Genomic DNA, 24,025 nt, shown 5'->3' with positions numbered 1-24,025 from the left:
CTTGTTTTGCTGCACATTGAGCAACACCACATGGCAAAGCCTTGAAATTAGAGCAAATGCTTGAAGACAGGGCGTAGCTGCCTTTTGGAGCTCGTCCTTCATGGGCTGTATTTTATTAGAGAGCAAACCTTTGCATCACCAATCAGCAGGCAGACCTGGGCTTTATTTCATGACATTTCAGTATGGTGGTTGCCATGGCTTTAAATAAATAAGGGTAAGTGTGAAATCACTAGTCATCAGGCCAAACAGGCAGGGGCCCGGTTTCTAAAGTAGAGACATTTAGAAGACACTTATGCAGTAATAACAAAACAAAGTAAGTTAAAAAGCATTCTGAAGAGCAGTCCTAATTATCTGCTACTTAAACATACAACAAATACTACTATTAAATACTGTATCAGAGATAAATACTATTTTTCCCTTGGATTCCATTTTTTTTCTCCTTCCTGGTGCTGATAACTTTGACAATCATCTCTAACTATGACAAGTGGGGAAAGGAATAAAGAAGTAAACTTCATTAGACACTACTGGCCTGCTGGGAACCTGGTATCACACCATGTGGACATACCAGTTTGTGTGGTGATTTCATTTATAGAGTGCACACAAAGACTGTAAAAAATCACAAGGATTTACAGTACCATTTTAGTAACTGGCACAAAATGGTTTGGATTGATAAAAACACTTTGGCGGCATTTTAGGAATCGCTATTCTGAAGGTGTCATCTTGCAGACCATAAGTAGGTGTCCTAGCTACTTAAGGCCATAACTTATGTGACATTAGATATAACAAGAACATTGAACTCCCTAATAGTATTTTCTCACTATTGCTGTCACCCTCCCACAATGGATGTTAAAAGACAGAATGGTAAAAGTTGGAAAAAATCCAAGAATTCAAACTCTGTCTCTACTTGTGAAGAACAGCAAGCTATGTACCAGTGTCTTCTACTCCTCTCTTTCCGTAGCTGTCACTAGGGAAAAAGAAGGAGACTATCCAAAATACATTCTCTGGAACAGCACACTAACTTTTTTTGAGACTACTCCATTGATTGTGTCCTGCTTTACAAGAAAATCTGAAGATTTATGAAACAGAGGTGTGGGAAAGATTGTCAAGTTCAGTATGTTATCTTTCAAATTACTTAGCATGTACCAGAAGACTATCTTTACTTAGTCAGTTAGTTAGTTATTTCATTATTTTAAAACAGTTAGTTCTTAAAGGCAAATTTTCCATATGGGGCAGGAGGGACACATCCTTTGGGGCAGTGGGAAGCTCTCTGAAGTGGACAAGAAAATGGTATCAATAAACTCCTAAGAATTCAAGCTATTGGTCATAATTTTTCACCTACTCAGACCATTGTTTAAGAACGGGGATGCAGTGAGAAGCCTGACTTCTTTAACAGCTTTCTTCATCTATGACAGAAGTAATACCACAATTGGACAACCACTGATTGAAATTGAACAGTTGCAAGACATGCTTCAAGGTAGTTATTAGAAAAATTTAATAAAATTGAATAAATTTTTCAAATTTATTTAAATAAATTTTGAGATAAGAGTAAAACAGGACTCAACCTAAAAAAGTAATTGAACTTGCATAACCAAAACAGAGACTGCAACCAATGATTTTTCTCTTCCCCCTTGTATGGGATGGGAGTCTGTTATTGATCTCCAGCAAGACAGCTCTCCACAGCTGCATGGACCCTATTTAGGTGACTTACAATTCCACCCATACTTGTTCTTAACCAGTAAGTAACAGTAGTAGTAAATCTTATCAGCAGTATACTAAATATCAGAAGCTACCAATGTATTAGTGCACAGTGAACTGGTCATAATCTATTATCTCCATGTCAGCAAGGCTTCAAACCTAACCGTCAAAGCACTCCTACAGAAATGTTCATTCTTTAGCCAGTACATTTACTCCTGAAACTATTACAGACCCTGTTTGTTACTAGTACTAGAAATCAAGAGCAAAGCTCAATTTACATCTAGCTGTGCTATGGATAGAGGCTTTTGGGCAGCAGACAAAAAAGCAAACATCACACAAGCAATTATTTAGGGTGACTACTTTAAAATATTATTTATGATAATCATCATATCACCTTGTAGTAAACCACTACACATTAACTGCAGCATTTCAGATAACATTAAGGCTAAATGTGACTTCAAAGTAAGTTCTCTTTTTGTGTTAGTTTAGCATTGCAAAGCTTGACAGTCCTCCAATTTGACTGGAAATCTGAAAAATCACCTTGTGATTACTCAGAGAAATGCAGCTTAGTCTTCTTCTGGAAGAATTTGACCACAACAAAAGCATATGAAAAACCCCACTGTGTACTGCTGCAGCTAAGAAAATCCCAGTTCCTTCCTTTGGCCATCCCCGTCTCTATGCATGCTGGTGTCTACACACAACACCTCAACATGCATTTCCAGGTATCTGTGCTTCAGAAGAAATAGTTCATAAAGGCTGGATTTGCTTTTTCTTCAGTTAGTCCTCACCGACTTGAGAGGATACTGGCCAAGCAGGACTCCAGCACAAGAACTCATGTCCCCTGCAGACACAAGACCAAGATTCAGTGTTTTTACATCAGTAACAAACTTTTGTCAAGACTACTCAACCAAAAGTTGCATTTCAATACACAGCACTGGTGTGAAGATACAGATCCTACATTGGTGTCCTTCCTCCTCACTCTTTCCCCAGTAGGACCCTTCAAAGACAGCTAGAGCAAAGCATTCTGACTGACCCACTTGAAGCCAGCTGTTTCAACATCCAAGCAGAGATCTGGTTTGTGACTATGCTGATGCAGAAAGTAAGCCTTCAGGTATGCAATAACTTAGGAAAAAGTGCTCCCAGACTAAGGCAAATAGCAAGGATCAATGCCTGTAGCAAGGCAACAGGATGGTGCCTCGGAAAGCTCCTCTCGTTATGATTTATGTGAATACATTTCTAGACTCTTTTAGCAACACACAAACAACAGCAGGTTCCCCACTGTGCACTCACTGTTGCAGCGTTTCTCAGAAACCTACATTTAGCTCGTCACACATGACCAGTTCATGGAGAAGTTGCTTCTGTCCCGCCTCCAAGCTACTGAGTCGTTATGAAGAGAGGTTTCACAGCACAAACAGCTGCAAGACACTTCATAGGATAAAAAGAGACAGATCTCTGAAACACTGGAGAGGAGTAATCCTCAATTACTAAAATCTCTTGTCCCCCATAATTTACCATAAAGGCCTGAGTCTCTGTATATTCAGATTTAATTAAACATCTTCATAGTAAAGTTGCACCATGTGCGGCAAGATTAACAAGGTTCTTACAAACTTCAGATTCTGCACTTTGTCACAGGGACATTTATCATTCTTCATCAGATACACTAAACCCTGATGTCAGTGACTGTAGTGTGAGAAGGATGAGTTAACATTTGCAGGATTACTATGCACTGTGAAAGCTTTCTGTCCAAGATTTTTTCTGCTGATACAGGTCTTGCCAAATACGGAAAGGGGCGAATCCCTGACAGACTTTACTGTCCACCTCTGCTGGAAGATGAGCAGTGACTACAGAGTCACTACAGCAATCACTACTGATCAAAAGAAGTGACCAACGAGCATCAAAACAGGGTAAGAACTCTTCAACACTCATTTTTACAGTAAAACTTCAAACAAAAAACTGGAAAAATGGAAGTGATTTTGTACAAATCAAATATGTACACAGATATGTCATACCCCAATTTGTCTACTTGCTAAACATAGAAACTTGGAGAATCAAGTAAGCAAAGAACAAAATTATCCAGCAGCAGTTACAGCTGCACATATGAATAAACGAAAATGTTACTCATTGCTTTTCCTTTTTTAACTTGCACTCCAGAAGCAGGACACATAAAGTGCATCAGAGAATGACCTATGATACAAGCAGATGGGTTTTTCCTCTTGCATATTAATCTCAGATATAGAAAATTTTCTTTAAGAAGTTGCTGGATTCAAATAGTTAAGACTCCAGTTATGGCAGCCAAGATGTTATTTTTGGCACAACAAGTAATTCAGACCTGGCACGCACCTGTACTTCAGACACTATCAAACAATACTATTCAGTATTTTGGGAAGCATCAATTACTTATATAACTGATTAAAAAAATAGTTGCCAAATCAATTTCCACTTTAACAGCTGCAAACTGCAGAATGCCTCAGGGCTTAACCAGGGGAGGTCACTCCTTTGTCAAAGGTGAGACACACAGTCAATCAGATATTTAAAGGAATGAAGGATGCCTCATGACTCCTTCTTCTGTAAAGATACAAATACAAACCAAGATGACTGAGAACAGTCATAGAGCCACCCTTGATCTCAAACAGAGCAAGACAGTCAGTAGTGACTACTGACATACAGTGAAGAGTCCATATGTTGAGATATTTACTTTTTGGAAGACCATCAAAGTCTTATGACAGAAAACATGGCCATCAACACCAAAATTGCTCCTCACCATGATCAGGACTTATCATGGCCAAACACCTATGATTCTCAAAGTATTTGCTCTTGGAAAGGCTCTCTAAGCATACCAAATGGGCTTGACCTGGAATCACATTAAAAGTTTTAAGAACAACTCACCAGCTACTTGGACGTCTCTGGAGACCTTGTGATTCCAACAGACTTCACTACACTGGACACCAAACCAATCAACTTTCCTAACAATATCATCATTTGAGTCAGTGTTACCAGAGTGGCTTCCTTGCACTCACATCAAGCAGGGCCAGATCTGATGGGGGCTCCACCCTCTGCCCAAAGGAAGGAGTGAACAAGTCTTCTCTTACTGAAAACATTCCCCCTCCTACTTCCCAAGACAGAAAAGATCTGATAACAAGTCAAATAAATCAACTCCATATATGAATCAAACTCTTTTGCTGTAGCACCTACATAAGAAGGCACATCTAAACCAAGATATTGGTTCAAGCACATTCAAAAACTGCTGGGCAAAAAATGATATGCACAGGAGCAAGGATCGAACAACCAAAACAGACAAAGGAGGAGACCATTTAGTCTCCAGAGCAGATTACACCTGGGGCAAAGAAACAAAGAGGGATGTTTGTCATGGGTTCACAGCTGGACTGAAAATCAGATTGGAAGGACGTGAGGGGGTAGTCTGGAAATCAAGTCATAGAGCATGAGTCTTTGCAAGGACTAAAAAGTAGCATGCACAATTATAACAAAGCATGGTAGTTTTGAAGAATGAAGAAGGATGCTAAAAAACACTGAGCTAACAGTGAACATAACTGTTTTATTTTGGGATTTTAATTTTTTGTTTGTTTTTTTGGGGGCAGGTTGTTTTGGAGGGGTTTGGGTAGTTTTCTTTTTTTTTTTTTCTTTACATCAACAGACAGCCAACTTGTTTGGAGTTACTGAAAAGGAGCTACATGAATGCAAATCATATAAACAGTCTGAAAATTTTTTCCCAGTATCTATCTTTTAATGTCTCACAGTGACCAAAGTTTTTGGCAGAAGACCAAAAGACCTAAAGGACACATATATTTAACAACAAACTGAAGAAAAAAGGCAGACAAAATAGAGAAGCTGTATTTAAAGGCTAAGGAACACTACAGGGCTAAAAGTCAAGACTATTGAGACATTTTAGAAGACAAGAACAATCAAGTCTGACAGCTGCAGCAAGTAAGTACTCCTGAGTCTTTTTATACTGGTTCAAAGTGTTAGGTGCTTAGGCTTTCCACTCAAATATCTGCAAAAAATGCAGCAATCTCTAGCAGAACCAGTCCAAGCAGGAAAAAAAATTCAACCACCCCAACACTATTCTCAAATTTTGGTCATGTCACTGTTAGATCCTGTTTCTCAGCCTAAATACCAGATAAAAAAGGCATTTATGAAGGAAACTGATCACTCTAGAAAACAGAAAACACATTTATTTTGGACTACTCCACTACCAGAACAGTAGCCTCTGGCAGAGAGCTGGAGCTGCCAGCCTCACTAGTAAACTCTCATCAGTCAGCAGAGTAAGAGAGATGGTCTGTCACCACTTCTACCACTGAACAGATGTCAGCTAGAACAGAAAGCAGGCTATCAAAGAAATTACCACATGAGGTCTTAGAGACGCTGGGTGTGAGACTGCTCTTGCAGAAAGTTCAAACTCAAGTGAGGTAATGTGGGGTGGTTTTCAGCTTTAACATTACCATACTGGAAAGGGGGATCTCATTATAACCCTGCTAGACTATAGCCCACTAGAGCCTTGCCTGTGTCTGGGAAGGGGAATTGCAGTGATTTCCCATGCCTTATGGATCCCCCATGCTGCTTGGATATTGCTAATTTATTATATTTATTATGAGCAGAAATTACAAAGTAAAGAAGTATTACACAGTTGAATTTATCGTTTTCCTGTGCTCTACCACAAGATCTTTACTAGCCCTCACTTACACTCATTTACAAAGACAAGGACCAAAGTAGAGGTGGTCACCCAAAAACATCTTACAAATTTTTTTCCAGGATTCCTTAAAAAATCCCCACCTCACTGCATAGGCAGTAAAGTATCTCTCATCTACCAGGCAGCTTTACCTTTCTCACTAGGGAAAAGTGTTAAGTGTGGGGGGAAAGAACTTTTTTAACAGTTTCTCCAGACTTGCAGCATCTTTGCAGATGGATGATGACTACCAAAGAAAAAAACATATTTTTCACCTAGTTATTATGTAAAAGGCAGTGCTATAGATTGTATGCAGTATGGTTGAGAATGCCCCTAAGAAGTCTCTGAACCTGTGTTAAGATCAAAATTTTTTTTTATCTGCTCATTAGTAATTCTAACAGCAGAATGTACTGTTACAGGCAATCATTTCAACCACCAAAAAAGGCTCTGGTGACACAATCAAACAGTTATACAATGATTAATATGGCTTCTACCTAATTTGCATATGCATTAAGAAAAGAAATATCCTCGGAGCCATCTCAGCTACAGTAAGAGTGTAACTACGCATTCTCATATAACTTCATACATGTGCCAGGAACGACTGCACTAAAAGGAAAAGCTCTTACACTTGATTGCTGCAGCTCAACTTCTGAACAGATAGCACTCACATATCCCCAGTAAAAGCATGAAAAACCGTGAGTCTATCCCATTCTTATTGGATTTCAGCTGTAGCCTTCAGAAGAGGTAAGAGATGTTTACCAGCTCCTGAGTGGCTTTAACAGATCTGAGCAATTGCTGTACACATAGAGATGTTTATGCCCTCTTGGCTCCTCATAAGATTACCCCTTTTCACCAGCTGGCACAGCCACATATCCCCATGAAAGATCTGCCTCTGAGTTCAAGCAGAGTTTTTAGCACAGTTTCAACGAGGGAAGAGGGCCCCACACTGCAGCTGGATCTGCTCAGGAGAAGCCCTGCCTTCCCCAGCGGCAGGGCCGGCCCGCGGCCTCTGCACAGAGGGGCTTCTGGTGAGGTGACCATCACACTCCGACAGACCCTTCCCACCGCACCATTGCCACAGGGCTTGGCAGCGCTGCGCTAGCGGCTATGCTCAAAAAACACGGGTGCAGCAGAAGCATGGAAGGCAGTGGCACCGAGCAAGGGACCTAAAGCTTTCAAAAACTTATTGAGGATTATGTCTAATCAGAAGAAATAGTTCCTTTACTATACTCTTCTACTAGTAAATTCTCGACAAAGAAATAAATCACACTGAATCTCCCCAATCAGAAAAACACTTCATATTCTAGCATTGACTCTGTCTCTAGAGTATTGCAGAAAGTTTCTTTAGAACAAAGTAGACCAAGAAGCAAGATACACAGATTTCTACTGAAAAATAAATCTAGTTCTCCGTAATACTTCTGTGATTTATTCAAACAGAATACAATGGAATTATCACCTTTACAGCTAACCCACCCCAAATCTGAGCCCTTTTCTGTATAGTACTGAATTGTTACTATACTACAGAAAGAGCACGCACTACTGGAATGTACACAGTGAAGGAAAAAAAAAAAAGTAAAGCTCTTTTTGCCAAAGTAACCATTTTCTCTACTAACGTGTTATCTAGAAAAATAAGGTCTAGGCAATGTCCAAAAAGTGTTCAAGTTTCAATAAATAACTATCAATGCCCCAGGTTTGCACTGGCACAAGAAATATGGAGCATACAGGTTTAGAAAACTATTTTCCTATGACTGAGTCAGCAATGCATTTCAATCTGCTTTAAGATTTACAACAAAAATCATTTCCCTCCAGGGTTCGATTTGAAAATCAAAGCCATGTAAGTGCAAGAGCACGCACACAGCTGTCTTAACTCTCAATGGCAAATTAAAGCTCTAGAGAAAGACAGTATTTTAAAAAAGGTTCTTTATCAATACCAAGAAAATATACATAGCCATATTATGTTTTAAATATATATATACACGCACATCTTTTCAAAAGGTACGATTCTGGCTTGGCTATTTTTTTTTTAAGTCTGAAAAGCTTATCCATTGCTATACAGTTCAGTAAGGTGTATTAGGAAACACACGTTTTATATCCCCCATGAAAATAAATTGAATCTTTCTGTAAACAGTAATTTTCTTATTTTCGGAAATCTCTACAGACCTCAAGTACTTCACTGAAAAATTAACAACCACCTGCCCCAGAACCACCCACGGAGACCCTCGCTGCTCCATGTGACATCGACAGAACTCGGGAAACGCTTAGCAACACCCGGCTCCCGCAAAAAACCGCCTTCTCCGGGCGCAAATAAATAATAATAATAATAATTAATAATAAAAATAATAATAATAGCAGAAGGGTGGCAGCAGGCGCGCACCTTGGCCCCGCGGTGCCCCTGGGCGGACTTGGGGCCGGGGCCGGCGGGGTTGTCCCTCCTCAGCAGGCGCTGGTCTCCGGCGCGGCGGCGGCCGCCTCGGGGGGAGTCTCCCGCGGCTGGGCGGCGGCGTGAGGAGGAGGAGGATGCCCGGCGGCGTTGATGTGGCAGCCGGAGGAGAGGTGGCTGCGGACGCGACCCTGCAGCTGGGTAACCTGGGCGCGGAGGAGGTTGGCGGTGGCGGCCAGCTCGGCGTTCTGCCCCTTGAGCGCCTTCACCTTTTCCTCCAGCCGGGCGATGCGCTCCAGCTTCCGCCGGCGGCACTTGGAGGCGGCGATGCGGTTTCGCAGCCGCTTGCGCTCTGCCTTCAGCCGCTCCTGGCTCTCCGCGTCCAGCGGCGACAGCGACGGCGGCGTCGGCGCGCTGCTGCCACCCTCCCCGCCCGCTGACGGCGGCACCTCGGGCACCGTCTGCGGCTCCTCCAGGGAACGCGCCGGCGGCAGCCGGCCGCTCCCGAGACCCGCGGCCCCGAAGGCCAGGCCCGGCGGCGGTGGCGGGGCGGAAGCGGAGGGGTAGGCGCTGCCCGAGGGGCTAAGCGGCCCCGCGGGGTTGAAGCCGCTCAAGTTGGTGTAGACGGCCGGAGGGTCGGCGGCGGCAGCGGCTGGGGCTCCCGGTGGCCCCGGGCGGGCGGTGCAGCAGGGTCCCGGCGCGGAGAGCGGCGGCGGCGCCGTCAGGAGCTGGTTCTGCTTATGCAGGTCGGCCAGGGCCTTGACGAAGCCGTCGGCGAAACCCTCCTGTTCCTGCGTCACTGGCTGCCGGTAGAGGAACGGCCCCGCCGCCGCCGCCCCGCCGCTCCCCGCCCCGGGAGCCGTCGGCCCCGGGCTGCCCGCGCCCAGCCCCGCGCCCCCCTGGATCAGCAGCTGCTCCAGGTCGGCGGCCGGTGGCAGCTTCAGCAGCGGCAGCTCCGCAGCCGACCCCAGCGCGGCCTCCGGGCCGCCGCGGGCCGCGGCCGCCCCGCCGCCGCTCCCCGTCTCCGCGGAGCCCGCGGTGGGCGGCGGGGCGGCGGCGGCAGCAGGCGGTGGCGGCAGCAAGCGCAGAGCCGCCGCGCTGCCGCGGGCGCCGGCAGGCGGGCGAAGGGCGAAGGGCCCCGGGAGCGGCGCGGGGGCGGCAGCCGGCAGGTCCCGCTTCTTCCCGGCGCCCAGCAGCAGCTTCTGCCCCGCCGCCGCATCGGCTCCAGGTCCGCCGGCGGTACCGAAACCCGGCAGGGGTACGAAGTCGGGCAGCAGCTCCAGTCCTTCCTCGGGGTAAAACGGCGCCTCCATCTTCACAGCGGATCGCCCGCTACGCCCGCCGCTCATGCTGCCGCCCTCGCCGGCCGGCGGCGGCTCCGGCGCGGGGTGGGCCGGGCTGGGCGGCTGCTCCGCGGGGCCGGCCGCCCTCGGCTGGCAGCGGGGACTGAGCCGCCTCCCGGCGCCGCCGGACCCGCGCCACGCCCCGGGCCCGCTGCCCGCCCCGCCGTCGCCGCCTCCCTGCTGCCGCCGCCGGTCCCCCCCGCCCGCTCCTTCCCCCGCCCGCCGGGCTTGCGCGGAACGGCTTCCCGGTGGGGTGTCCGTGGGGAACCCGCGCTGCTCCTCCCCCTCGGAAACTCGCCCCGCGGCTGCGGTGTGGGTAAGAAGGCAGTGCCGTGGCCTTCGTCCGGGAACCGAGGGGTTTTCTCGGGGCCATCACTTCGGCCCGGGGACCGCGAGTCCTCAGGAGGAATGCAAGGGCATCGCGTGGCGGCTGCTGGGGCAGGTGCCGGTGCGTTCGGTCTGTGACAGATGGGCACAGGATAGTGCAGGTGTCGAGGACTATAGATTCTCGATAGCACAGAGCTTGCAAATCTTACGGGAAGCGCTTGACCATCAGGAAACACGCCAACTAGTCAAACTAAAAGTCACTCTGAAGATGGACATGAATTTCATGTGGCCTTTTTTTTTCCTGGGGGGGAGGCGGGGGAAAGTTAAGAAAAAGTATTTGAAACATCCTAGACATATTTCCAACATTTTCAAAATTACTGGAATGTGAATAGCATTTTTCAGTTGGGGGTTGTATTTATTTGTTATCTTTAGTCAAGACAATTGCCTCTGCCCTTCTCCAAGTTTGTGAAATTCTTACAGGATGAAGAAATTTCTTTCCACACAGTCTTTCATAAATGCTTTTTGCTTCAGGATACCAATATGATCCTGACAGAGCTGCTGAAAGCTCTCCTTTTAAGTCTTTAAAATCAGCTTGGTGACTGATGGTCTCAGTGGGTCATCTGTACATTCACCAGATCTCCTCATCTGTGATGGATCCCCTCAGTTAGGTGTTACCTTCTACAATCTTGTCATGCTTTCATGCTTTCTCCCCGTGCTTTTCCTTCCTATATATCAAGACCATGTGCCTCTTCTCACAGTGTCTAGTGAAATTGCTGAGTTCTGCTCTTAGCGTCACTATATGGCTATGCTGTGCCCCCCCTGTGCCTAGGTTCATTCCAAAACCAGCAGTGGAGGAGGAGATGGACAGTGGTATCAAGTCCAGGAGTTGGACTCAGAATCCCTCTTCAGGCCCATAGGAGAATGGGAGTCTAGGTGCACTGACTAAGGCCTTGATGACGTTGACTCAAGTCTTTGGGGCCCCCAACTCTTGCGTATGGAGCAAGAGCTCCTTTTCACAGCCCAGCACCTTCTGTTCCTGCCTGGCTGTATCACAGGTGTCGGTCTCTTCGGCTCCATCTCCTGGGTGAACCTTGGACCTGTGTTTCCAGTTCTGTTCCTGGCACCATCTCCTGCTGCTCCTGCCTGAATTACCTGGGCGGACCTTGTACCTGGTTCATCACCTCACCTTGTGGGTGTGGGTGTCCATTAGTGTCTGCCCTGTTCTTGTGCTGCAGGACTGTCCAGGCTGATGAGCCTGGGCTTTGGCTCTGGTCACCCCCTGCTCATCTTTCTATGGGACAGCCTAGCTCTTCTGGTCCCTGAGGCTGTGGCAGAATTGCTGCCCAGAAAACTGGCAGCAGGAGGACTCAAGGGAGAAGAATGTCATCAGGCAAAGGCCAGGGACAGAGGCATTCACATGGATAGGAGAGAAGTAAGCATGTTTTTCTTGGTGAGGAAGGTAGTGCTAGAAAGAACTTATTTTAATTTCCTTGTCTCTTGGCTGACCTAGCAGGAGAGGGAGCAGAGCTAACAGTGCTCAGCCAACACTGAGTACTGAAAACAGCTCATGCAAGTGGCTTTATAGAAGTATTGCTGAAGCTGCTGTACAGGCTTTTCTGTCATATTCCTGGGCAAGCAAATGGCAGTGACTGGTACCTTCTATCAGCTGGGCAAAGAGACCGGTCTAGGCAGAGAAGCCATAGCCGCCAAGCTAAGGCAAATCTTTTATTGCCCTCACAAAGCAAGTGTAGAGGGGGGAAAGTAGGCTGAGGAGAAAATTATGATTTGCATGGGGTCAGAGAAAAAGCCATGGAGGTTCACTTGGGTCTGGGGTTATTGTCAGTGAATTTCTAGATGTAATGTTACACTTGGCTGGGGTGACCCTAAAGGTAAGTTCCTTTGTCATTCCTACAAGTGTAGGACAAAAACTGTCACTTAAGTAGGACGGTTTTAGTTATTGATCAAATGCAGAATTCAAAAGTGAGCCGACAGAATGGGAACATGTCGAAACTGCTCAAAATAAACTTATTCGTAACAACGAATTGATTTGTTGAGAGATATCTACTGTTTGATGATAGATACTGTTTGATGTATGTGAAACTACATTTAGGCAAGCGTCACGGAGCTGCTTTACCCGTCCTTCACGCAACTGTGTTATGGCAATGTGGTCTTCCCGTTGTTTTCTTTTGCCTTTCCCCCGTCCCTCCTTTTAAAGTTTTTTTTTTAATTTTTCTCCCCGAAGAAAGCCAGAACCTCCCGCGGGGCTCACAGCGCCAGCTTCTTCCTGTCCCTGTGACAGCCGCGCCGAGCACACTCGTTCGTCCGACCGCAGCCCTGCCTGCCGGCTGGGGCAACCATCCCCAGCCAGAACTTCGGGCATAGCGCGGCCGGAGTAGGCCCCAACGGGTTCCCCTCGGTGAAGGAACGGCTGCAGCGCAGCCCTCGGTCCCAAGGTCGGAGGCGCTGCCAAGCTGGGGATGTGGAGGGTGCCGGACGGGGTGGGCGGCGCTGCCTAGCCGCGGGTGCGGGGTGTGGGCGGCGCTGCACGGCCCCAAAAAGGAGGCGGAGCGGGGGAAAGGAGGTGGCCGGATTGGCGAGCCCGCTGAACGAGGCCCCGTTCCCACCCTGCGCACCGACGCGCCCAATGGGCGGAGCGTGGTGCGCGCCGCTACCGCGAGAAGTTCCGTTGAAGCTGGCGCCGCCATCTTGGAGTTGGGAGAGGCCGCGCGTCCCGTTCCCGTCCCTCTCCTGAGGGCCACGGGCGTGGGGGGGGGCCGCGGGAGGCGGGGGAAGCATGGGCGCCCGGCGGTGAGTTCGCAGCGTCCCGCCGGCTCGTCCGTCCCCACAAAGGCCGCACCGCGGCGGGCGTGGGGTTGGGCGGGATGGTGCAGTCCTGTTCCGCCTACCGCTGCCGGAACCGATACGACAAAGAGAAGCCCATCTCCTTCCACAAGTGAGCGCGCGCGGGCGCCGGGGCGGGGTCGCGCTGGGGGGTGGGGCCAGCGCGGGACAGCGCGCGCGAGGATCGCGGGGAGCCGGGAGGGAGCGCGCGCGGGTGGGCGGGTGCCAACGGGCGGACAGACAGACAGACAGAGAGGGACGTACGTGTCTGTTAGCCCGCCCCCCCCCCCCCGACGTCTCCCTGGAGAAAGCCGAGGGACGGGACCCTCTGAGCCGCCTGTTGCAGAGCGAGAGCGGCCTGAAACCAAACCTCCCCTCTCCCCCCGACCCGACGGGGGACAGGAAGGTGGAAGGTTAAGGTTATAAAGTTTATCAGAAAAGCTGAAAGTGCCTCTTGCTTGCAGGTTTCCTCTTACAAGACCCGATCTTTGCAAGAAGTGGGAAGCTGCTGTTAAGAGGAAAAACTTCAAGCCGACCAAGTACAGCAGCATTTGCTCAGAACACTTTACCCCCGATTGCTTTAAGAGGGAATGCAATAACAAGCTCCTAAAAGAGAACGCTGTGCCCACAATATTCTGTTACACTGAACCCGGTGAAAAGGTAAACCCAAAGCACCCATGGCTGCAGGTGCCAGAACGTGTCGTGCACGTCACTGGTTGCAGAGTGGAAGGGCAGTGAGCAGGGAGAGGATGCAGGCTGGGAAGGATGAAGGCTGGCAGGATGCTGAGTCTGTATCCCTGGGGTCACCAGGAGGACTGTGGTGACTGAAAATATCTCCAACAGCTGTGACTGAAAATATGTCCAACAGAGCCTGTTTTCTCTGAGGCTTTGGAGCACAAAGTGTTGTACAGGCAAGCACTGCCTCTGACCTGTTTATGTATCCATTTAATTCAGCGTCCATGTGCTGAATTAAATTGAATAGCAGCAAAGTAAGAAGGTATTGCCCTGTAGTTAAACTGTTCCACAGCAATTCCTCCATATTTAGAGTCTGAGAGCCTTCATTAATGCTTGCAAATGGCACTTACTCTCTTCCCATGGCTGATAGCTACTGCTAGCATTGAAGATGTAGTGGATGTTAACTGTGAAACTTTAACTGGCATCTTTAAGAGATCTCTGCACTTTGGCTTTACAAAGTTAAAGTGAGTGGCAGAACCTTACTGCACGTGCTATCTGTCTGTCCTGAGAGCACCTCTGTCTTGCCTTAACCTTGTTTTCAAAAGCCATACTGGTCCCTGACTTCTGATGGTAGAGTCTTCTGAGTGAGGTATTCCCTACACTGTGCCACTAGAATAATTTACTGTGAGATGCAAGTCACTTATAAGTTCTTACTTCTTGATGTAATAAGTTCAAAGACAAGAATGGAAAAGATTGATTTTTAACTCCTTTAAAGGATATAAAATATTTGATCTCTTGCTGCTCTGCCATAGAGTAAGTGGCAAAGGAGACAGCGGTAGATAGAGTAGCTCTGGGGAGCAAAAGCCTTAAATGGGATGAAGTGCATAGAAGAAAACTCATGTTTTTCTTATTCAGTTTTTCTCTTTACATCCAGTATTGGAGTGCTGCAGAAATAAAAAGACTACACATTTGAAAAATGAAAAGTGGCTAATAACACAGAAGAGAATGTAAACAAGTAGACAGACAAGTTACAGGGAAATATGGCTGTGTTTTTTGTTTGATTACACTTCCTTGCTTATCTGTAAAATACACATTTTCTTTGCTGTGTGTAAAATACTTGCAAATTTTTTTACAGTCTGAAAGCTGAATGGGTGTATAGGGTAGTCTGCAAAAGTGCTGTTGGTGCAGCAGGATTAGTAGTGAGCCACGTTCCCAATTTCGCTGTCATACCTGGATCTACAAAAACACAGAAGAGTGAGTGCCTTTTAATTCTGAAGGATTCAGTTCTATTTTTATTTGTTCCATGGCACTTTTGAATAAACTGCCACATATCTTCAAGTAACAATGTAATAACAAAGAATAATTGTGGTTGTTTTGGAGTTGAATCCACGTGGATTTTGAAATACAGGTTTTTATCTTTTGCACTATAATTTGGTATACTTCCTTTTTCTTTACTTATGTCTTAGGAGAAGTATTTACTGACTAGAAGAAATAATTAGAAATCATTGATGTCGCAGAGATATCAAAGATCTGTTCTCTGTGATACGTTGTGACAATAATAATTTGTATATAGAGGTAGCCTATGCTCTACAGCTTCAAAAAGAAGTCTCTGTGAATTCAGCAATCCAGCAGTGATCTGATTTTTGCTTTGGTTTCTAGCAATAATGAGTTTCGTTTTGCTAGCTCTACCTTTGCCTTGTAGGGTTTTTTTTAGTAGAAAAATTTGATAGTCACAGCTGATAGGGTCAAGCTCTGTAGAATATTCATATGTGAATTAGGTATGCTAACAGCAGCAGTTTTTTATGAATGAGAAATAAGACTGGTAGTTGGCTGATTTTGTACTTTCATGTGATCAGTTATATTTGAGTGCATATTAAACTTCCCTTTAATGCCAATCATCACTTTCCTTCAATACCAATAATCAAACTGCCTTTTCAGTTACTATCTGCCAAGTGTTGTAGTTTGTATGGGGGACAGGTAGACACCCACACATCTATCTTGCTTGTATGTTAAGTCATACAATGGTATGACCTTCAGATCTGATGAGCTTGATATGTTGATGCTGAGGGCTTCTGGCTGTTCTTAAAGTCAACGTTTTCCCAGTCCTTATGCTTTTCTTTGTATTAATTGTGTTGGCAGCAGGTGTGTAGGAAAAAAAAAAAATCAGTGCCTCTTTTACTGAGAATGTTTTAAGTTTTCTTTTCAGTAGGCAATATGCAAGCTCTTTGGTTTCAACAGTGCTTTTTCAATTGATGTGTGCACAGAAGCATTTCTGAGTTATACTGGATTCCTTTGGGGAAGAAAGAATCTGATTCTCTGCTCTGACCTATACTCCAATGGCTTGGAATATGTGTTGTCCTTACCTGTACAAGTGGACCTATCAAGAGCAATGTGACAAAACCTGCAGCTTTATCTGCAAAAAAACCCTGCAGTGGAGTTGAGCCAATTGATATTTTGCTGCTGCCAAAAGGGAGAGCTGTGTTTCTCCCCTGTCCATTCCATCTGCCAGCTATGTAGTCCTGTTTCTTAACATGACCTGGCAGTGTGAGCTCACAGCCCAGAAAGCCACTAATGTCCTTGGCTGCATCCAAAGCAGTGTGGCCAGGAGGGCGAGGGAGGGAATTCTGGTCCTTTGCTCTACTTTGGTGAGAGCCCACCTGGAACCCTGCATCCAGCTCTGGGGTCCCAGCACAGGGAGGACATGGAACTGCTGGAGTGAGTCCAGAGGAGGCCACTAAGATGACCAGTGGCATGGAGCACCCGTCTTAGAGACACAGGCTGAAAAAGTTGGGGATGTTCAGTCTGGAGAAGAGAAGGTGGTGTGGAAAGCTCATAGCAACTTTCCAGAATCTAAAGGGTGCCTACAAGAAGGCTGGAAAAGGACTTTATAATAAAGGCAGGTAGTGACAGGCTAAGAGGGTATGGCTTTAAGCTTCAGGAGGATAGGCTGAGATTAGATATTAGGTAAAAATTCTCCACTGTGAGTGTGATGAGGTGCTGTAACAGGCTGCCGAGAGAAGCTGTGAATGTCCCATCCCCAGAAGTGTTCAAGGGTGGGATAGGCAATGTGGTCTAGTGAAAGGTGTCCCTGCCCATAGCGGAGGGGTGTTGACACTGGATGATCCTTTAGGGTCCCTTCCAACCAAAACCATTGTATAAATCCATGATTCTCACTTTTTCCACATATCATGGCAGCTGTATGTCATACCTTTTATTGAATTGCTTTGACATTTAATAATGGACAGAAAAATTGTGCAGTGATAGTTGGAGATCAAATAGCTTTCTGTCATTTTAGCAATTATATTTGATCAAAAAGTAAATACCAAGTATGAGAAGGCTGCTTTGCTGTTGAAGAGCTGTTTATTTTGGTTCATGATGTCTCTTTTAACCAAACCCTTATGCTACAGCCCAAAACCAGTAAGAGTCCCTCTCAGTTGTCAGGAAGACTGGTCTTACCGTGTCTATCTTTCTGCTCTGTCAGCCTATCAGCCCGCTCAGTAGTTCTGCCTCATTCTACCTCAGCAGAAGATTGTCCACTACTGATGTGGTTTTGATTAGGTTAGCTGGTAGGTTCAATTACGTAGTGGTATGATGCAGCAGAAGGGAGGAGGGACAAAGGGGAATGGGATGGCAGCAATGAGTTGCTAGGTCATCTGAATTCCATCTGCAGTCTGTGTTCTTGCTTCTTAGGTAATTCAAAAAACCTATTTAGACATAAGGGCTTGAGTTTCAAAGAGCCTTTAAAAGGAAGCTGGTTTAAAAATATGTCCAGGTGAGAAGCAGGACAGATCAGGCCCAGAAATGTTTGCCAGTTTTGAAAATCGTGTCTTTGAAATTTATTTTATTTGTTTGAATCCTGGTTGTTTAGGTTATTCTGGGGCTGTAATAAGGGAGTTGTGTTGTAAACAATGTTAGCATGAAAATGTACATTTTTTGTCTTGTTCTTTTTAGTCTGAAGAATTTGCAGAGCAGCCAGAAGATCCACTGCCACCTCCTCCACTGCCACCGCCACCACCGCCTCCACCACCACCACCACCACCAGCAGCTCCAGTACAACCACAATCTCCATCAACTCCTTCTTTTCATTTGTCTCAAATAGATGCCAGATTTGTAGATCCGAGTATTGGATTACTGATGCCCCCTCTCCAGACCCCCAGCAATCTTGCTGTTTTTTGTGATCATAACTACACTGTCGAGGATACAGTCCATCAGCGAAAAAGAATTCAACAGCTGGAAGAACAAGTTGAAAAACTGCGGAAGAAGCTCAAGACAGCGCAACAACGGTGCCGGCGTCAGGAAAGACAGATTGAGAAACTAAGAGAGATTGTTCAGTTTCAGAAAGAAAAAGACATACTGGCAGGAAAAGGCTATGTGATTCTGCCTAATGACTACTTTGAAGTCGTAGAAGTACCTGCCTAGGAGTCATGAACATCAGTTTTCACTTTGGTAGGCCAAGAAATTTAGTTTAAAAACTAAATTCTTTCTAATTCTGTAAGACTTTCCAGAATTCTAAAACAGTAATTAAGTAGATAATATTACAAATAAGATAATATTTTTTCTTCATTGTCATTTCAGTTTGATATACTTTTAATACATTGAAGATGCAAGTATCTCAGAATTAGAATATGCAATGAATTTACAAAATATTAATTGCTTCCAGAAGGAAAGGATACAAGATTGAAGACACATAGAAATTTACTTTTTTTACAATGTCTGTCTTATGCTTACAGGGGTTGGGAACTGAATCGAGGTGAGAGTGAAGTTTAGGTGGTTGTACACCTAGTGCTTTGTCAAGACTTCTAATGTTGGCTTTGGTAATCCCCAATAGGTAGTGTTCTCTGATTTTAGAAAGAACAGAATTAGGTCAGCTAACATCTGCAAGTGCTGCAGAAAGATAGCTAAGATGCACATTTCAGTCTGGGAAAACTTCCAACTTCAGTTTGCTATGCATTTGAAGAACTGCAAAAAGTAATTCTTGGATCCCTTTGGGTGAGGTATGTAAATGAACCTCTTCTTTTGATGTAAGTGTTCACCACATGAGTGTTTTGAGGGTGATGAGGAGAATTCATTAGAATAGCTAACGAGACCTGTAAAAGCAGCTTTTGTTTTAAGGGCACTTAAAAATAATCCTGAAGTACAGGGCTGAACTGAACATGTATGTTACTACACTGTTGGCAGGATCTTAAGACAACGTACTGTTTGTTTACAGTGACTGCTTGCAAAAGGACACTGGTAATATACAGTTCCAGTATGTTGTAGAGTCATCTTCCCATAAACACTGTAACTGGTAGAGTGTTGTCCTTGGTTTTGAAATTCTCGCATGTCAACCATGTGTAGCTTCAGGAAATGAAGTAAGTTTGTTCTTCATCCAGGGAGTCAGACATTTATGGCTTTGTAGTGGTTTTATTTCCTTTTTTCACTCCCCAAAGGGCATCCACCAAAGGGCAGATAGGGAACTAGACTTTGGAGTTGCTTGGTGCTAGACTGGTTTATAATATCTCAAATGCTGCTGTCTCTTCTTCAGCCTTATTAAGACTATTTCTAGTAGATTTAGCGTGACAAAGTAGTGCAGCAGTTTGCACTTACTTTCTAAAAATTTATTTAGTCAACAAACTCATTGGAAATGAGAGAAAATGGCTAACCCTAATGTAGGCTTCACAGCTGAAATTCCTGGATATATGAGACATGAGGAAAATTGCTTTTCTCAGTCTATGTCAAACTTGTGTGTGATGTGAGTTCTAGCTCTGATGTTAAACAAGCCTTGTTCATGATGGCTTTAAAAGCTTCCCTTAATATCCTGTTAGCATGGCATTTTGAAATATTTCAAACCAGTCTTGATACTTCTGACCTCACTCATGCCATGTGTCTACTTTCCCTACCATTTCATACACTTAAAATGAACAAAAATGCTAATGCTTCCTTTTGTGTACATTTATTATACCTAATTAAAAATTTGAAAAGCAAATGATGTGTTAGATTTTTAATTACTCTCTCTTCTCTTTTCCCAGGATTTTGCCAAAATTGTCTTGACATTTTAAATTTTTATTTTCTTCTAGTTTTCTTGTTTAGAGGTTGGGTTCCCAAGCCTTGTTGCTGTTACACTTAGTGTTTAAAATTGGTAAAATTCAAAAGTGACAAGGAAAAGACATTTAAAAAAATGTTGCTATGCTGTTGGTATGTGTGCCAGATAGCAGATTGTGTCTGTTTTCTCTGCAGAAAATCCTCTCTTCTTACTATGCAGGAATTTCAGGTGTGTCTTCCTGAAGCACAGTAGATTACTGCAATACCACACCCCCTGCCACCCGCCTCTGTACCCCAACACTTGGCTGTGTATTCCCACCACCACCCTTATGTCCTCCAGTTCTCTGGAGGTGACTGAGGTGCTGACTGCACCCTTCTGTGGGGCACTTCAGCTCACTAAAGCAGCAGGTTTGGCTAGTAGTGGAGGGGCAACAAAGGGCCAACAGTACCACACCTGATACAAGCTAAAGACAGGGCCAAAAGCAGGGCATGAGGAGAAATAAATCCTCTCCTCTGGGTGCAATGAGCATTATGTCAGCAGCTTCTGAAAATATGTGGGTAGCTTCCTACTCTGAATGTTCAGTACCATTTTCTTCCACCTGGGCCATGCTTCCCTGTTTCCTGCACCACCTTAAGCTCTGGCTGCTTTGCTTGTTGGGCCCTTCCTTTGGGTGTTTTGACTTCATAACCCTTCAGGAAAACAGCCAAGCAAAACTAAGTCTGCAAGTTAAATTTTAGGTATGCTGGTAGATGGCTGATACATGGTGTGGAGTCCTTGTGTCTATAGGCTGTTTGCATTGGTGAAGTTGATTTAACAGCTGACTCATAAATGTTTCTTCTATTGAGGGGGTTGATTATTACTTGTCTGGACATTTTCAGAAGTAATATGCTGAAGAGGGGACTGCTGCTCTGTTGTCTTCCTTTCCTCTTAGCAGATTATATTACTAAGAAGACATGAAGCCTATTGTGATAATAGGCTTGAATTTGTCCTGCAGCAGCTAATTTTTCTTCCTGTCCAAAAAAATAAAGTCTTGTTAACTCCTAATGTAGTCGTGTCTGGGCTAAGTGTGGACTTTAGTAGATACATGAGGGATCTCGGTACCACAGAGCTCTGAAGTGGGGAGAAAAGACTAGTATAGAACCAACTGATTGTCTTTTAGCAATTGATTTTTTATGCACTGCACCCCATCCCACACTCTTTCACAATCTCTCTTCTGTGGTAGCAGTATAGAAAGAGAAGATGAAGGCTCTCTGCTACCGGTGAGCCTAGGAAAATAATTCTAGCTAATAAGCACAATATGTTCCACTAGCATGTGTTAAAATTTCCTCTCCTTTTGGGATCTGGTACATCCACGCAATCATCTGTTAAAAAAGTCTGCAACAGTAACTGTTTGCATTGGCCACAACTGGTACCTGCATTAGCACCAATTTCATAAACATCTCTGAAAAGATGTGATTGGGAGTTAAAAAGCAGAGGTTGTGATTGTAGAATGACATGTGGTTGTTCAAGTGTATGTGAAGTAGCTGATATTTGCTTAAATGCACTTCACTGAAGCCTATTTGTAAACTGATTCATTCAAACAAGTTAGAAAATAGCAAAAATGGCAAAAAAAATCCATAATTAAATTATAGAAATATTTATTTTAAAATGGGCAGATGCCTCAACAGATAGGAATTGGAGCCGCTTCTAAACAGAAGTTGTATTGCTGAGTAGCAATTATATTGAAAGAAAACTGGTGGGAAGAGAAGTGAAGAATATGAGATAAAGAGGAGAGGGTTTGCAGAAGTCAGTTACATGTGAAATAAGAACATGCTTATTAAAATACAGCTACTACAGACTGAGTCAAAATCTAGGGTACTCCTTCACTGCCTCTATGCCACTTCGCTTACCTCTCCCTGTTGCTCCAATTCCCCTTTTGCTGCAGCAGGGTATCTATGCATATCTGATCCATGTGCAATGTTTGCTCTTTTTCTTCTTAGACCTCTAAAGTATTAGATTTCCCTGTCTTAACTGGAACTTTTCAAGCTTAAGGGGTATGTTTTATGGGGAAAAAAATGAATAGCTAAATAATTGAATTACTTCTTGTCATGCTGAGGGAGTTCATTGTCACCACTGTTTACTCCTGTATTTCCAGTGACCATCTTGACTATATTGTCACTGATGTGGTTTTAAAAATTATCTGTCTTGCTGACATTTCATTTTTCTTCAGCTCTGTTAGGATTTAAAGCCTTGGTGTCCTGAGTGAATCATGAGGGAGTTCTCTTGCAGCTGAATAAAGTGCAAAGCAAATCCCACTCTGAATATAGGAAGAAGGAAAGGAAGACAGTTGATTGGGTAAAACTAAAACCTCAACAGCTTCTGAATGCTTTCCAAGGGACTCCTCCTGTTACTTGTTTTTTTGGATCCAGGCAGTTATTTCTAGTTGCTCTTTTGCTTTCTTGCTTTCTTTCTTTCGTGAAGTCTGTTTTAGGTTTTATTCTGTAGCTTTATTTGTTTCCTGACAGCTTACACCTTCATCAGGTGGCTTTGGCAGGGTGGAATGGGGTGAGCTATAGTCTAATTTTAACCATCAAAACACAATCTGCTGAAGCATGTTGATGACTGCAAGTTCAGGTATCTAACTCCTGCTGGTTTAAGCATAGCAGTTTATTTACCATATTCTGCCACAACAGTGATTTATTTATAAATGAGAAACAGAAAAACAGGATACATGACTCAAAAATATTACTGCAGTTGCTCTTAGAGATTTTCCTTTGTGCTTGTTCAATGTAAATTTTATCTTTCTATAGAGATCTTTGATAGAACTGCAGCATTTTATTGCACAAAAATGGCAGAAGATCTTGCAATGTTATATAGGCTGAAAGAGTTTAAAACTGGGCAAAAAATGTGTTGAGAAGTTGCTGTTTAATCCACTATGACTCACTTGAAACAGTCGCCAAAGAAAGTTATCTTAAATATTGCTAAGTTAAAGAACACATTTAAATCAGTTACTGAGAAGAAAGGTTCAAGTATCTCTCTTGAGAATAGTTACATTACATTGTTATAATTAAATTGTTAATTAAGTCTATCCATAGTCTTGCCACTATTAGTTCATTTAACATTGAGTATCAGGCTCTCTGTTGTGCAAAATTAGCCATTGATAATCCTATAGATGCTTCCTCCTATTGTAAAGGAGGCAAATAGATTGGAGAGTCTGCACTCACACATTTGGGAACTTGTGAAAAGTGATTTTCCTCTGCCTCTTAATTGATTCCCAGTGTCTTAGTTAGGGATGAGTATGGAGAATGCTATCAGACCAGTCACTGGGTTGTTTGTTTGGTTGGTTTGATTGTTGTTGTGGTGGTGATCCTGCTGCTGGGGGCGGTGGTGATGGTGGTTTTTTCTTTGTTGTGGTTTGTTTTGTTTGTTGGTTTGATTTGATTTGATTTTTAAAAATTCATAGATAACTTGAGGAAATCAGGCAGGCTTCCCACTTCCTCTCAGGTTTCACTGGATGTGACCATTAAAGATGGTGAATCTGAGGCTGTACTTGTCATCTGTAGAAGAAACAATGCTCCAGTATTTGAGGCTATGAAAGATGTGTGACTTTCTACTGCAAGCTCTTCAATTCAATGACTGGGGACAGGTAATCCAGAAAAAGGAAGAGGCCTTGTCTCCAGTAATTGTGTCTTCTTTTGTGTTGGGCTCATTTGGTAGCCTGCAGCTACTAAATGAGCCCAATATTCTCTAACCAAGTTCTTATAGACATATCCAGGACTTTGATGTAGCAGAAAGTTACAGCAATACACTGGATTTGTAGCACAATCACAATATAGCAGCTGCAATATCAGTGGAATCACAATTCAAATAGAATGTTCAAATTCCCATTACTGGTCTCTAAATGCCTGGTGTCATGACACTGTGTCCTCACAGCAACTCGGAAGAAATATGCAGGTTACACCAAGCTCAGGCCAGTTACTGTTTTCCAAGCTGATTTTTTGTGTTATCTATTTTCCCTACTTTATATTGGGCTGAGTCACATAAACACTACCCTCCCACGTTGGCCTGGTTAGCTCAGGAAA

At 44.5% G+C, this 24,025-nt stretch overlaps 2 protein-coding genes across 2 annotated transcripts in view; one reads left to right on the top strand and one right to left on the bottom strand.

Moving 5' to 3' along the window:
• The window catches only part of HOOK3 (hook microtubule tethering protein 3), a 945,081-nt gene that overhangs the window by 136,248 nt on the left and 784,808 nt on the right, over positions 1–24,025 (bottom strand). The gene's annotated exons all lie outside the window — the stretch shown is intronic.
• Positions 13,201–19,907, top strand: THAP1 (THAP domain containing 1). The gene is made up of 3 exons (XM_030237328.2): positions 13,201–13,379; positions 13,732–13,927; positions 17,894–19,907. Exons 1-3 carry the CDS (start codon positions 13,309–13,311, stop codon positions 18,359–18,361), a joined length of 735 nt encoding a protein of 244 aa, XP_030093188.1. The 5' UTR covers positions 13,201–13,308; the 3' UTR covers positions 18,362–19,907.

This window comes from Serinus canaria, chromosome Z, assembly GCF_022539315.1.
Source record: "Serinus canaria isolate serCan28SL12 chromosome Z, serCan2020, whole genome shotgun sequence".
NCBI lineage: Eukaryota > Metazoa > Chordata > Aves > Passeriformes > Fringillidae > Serinus > Serinus canaria.
This window is presented reverse-complemented; position numbering and strand designations above follow the sequence as displayed.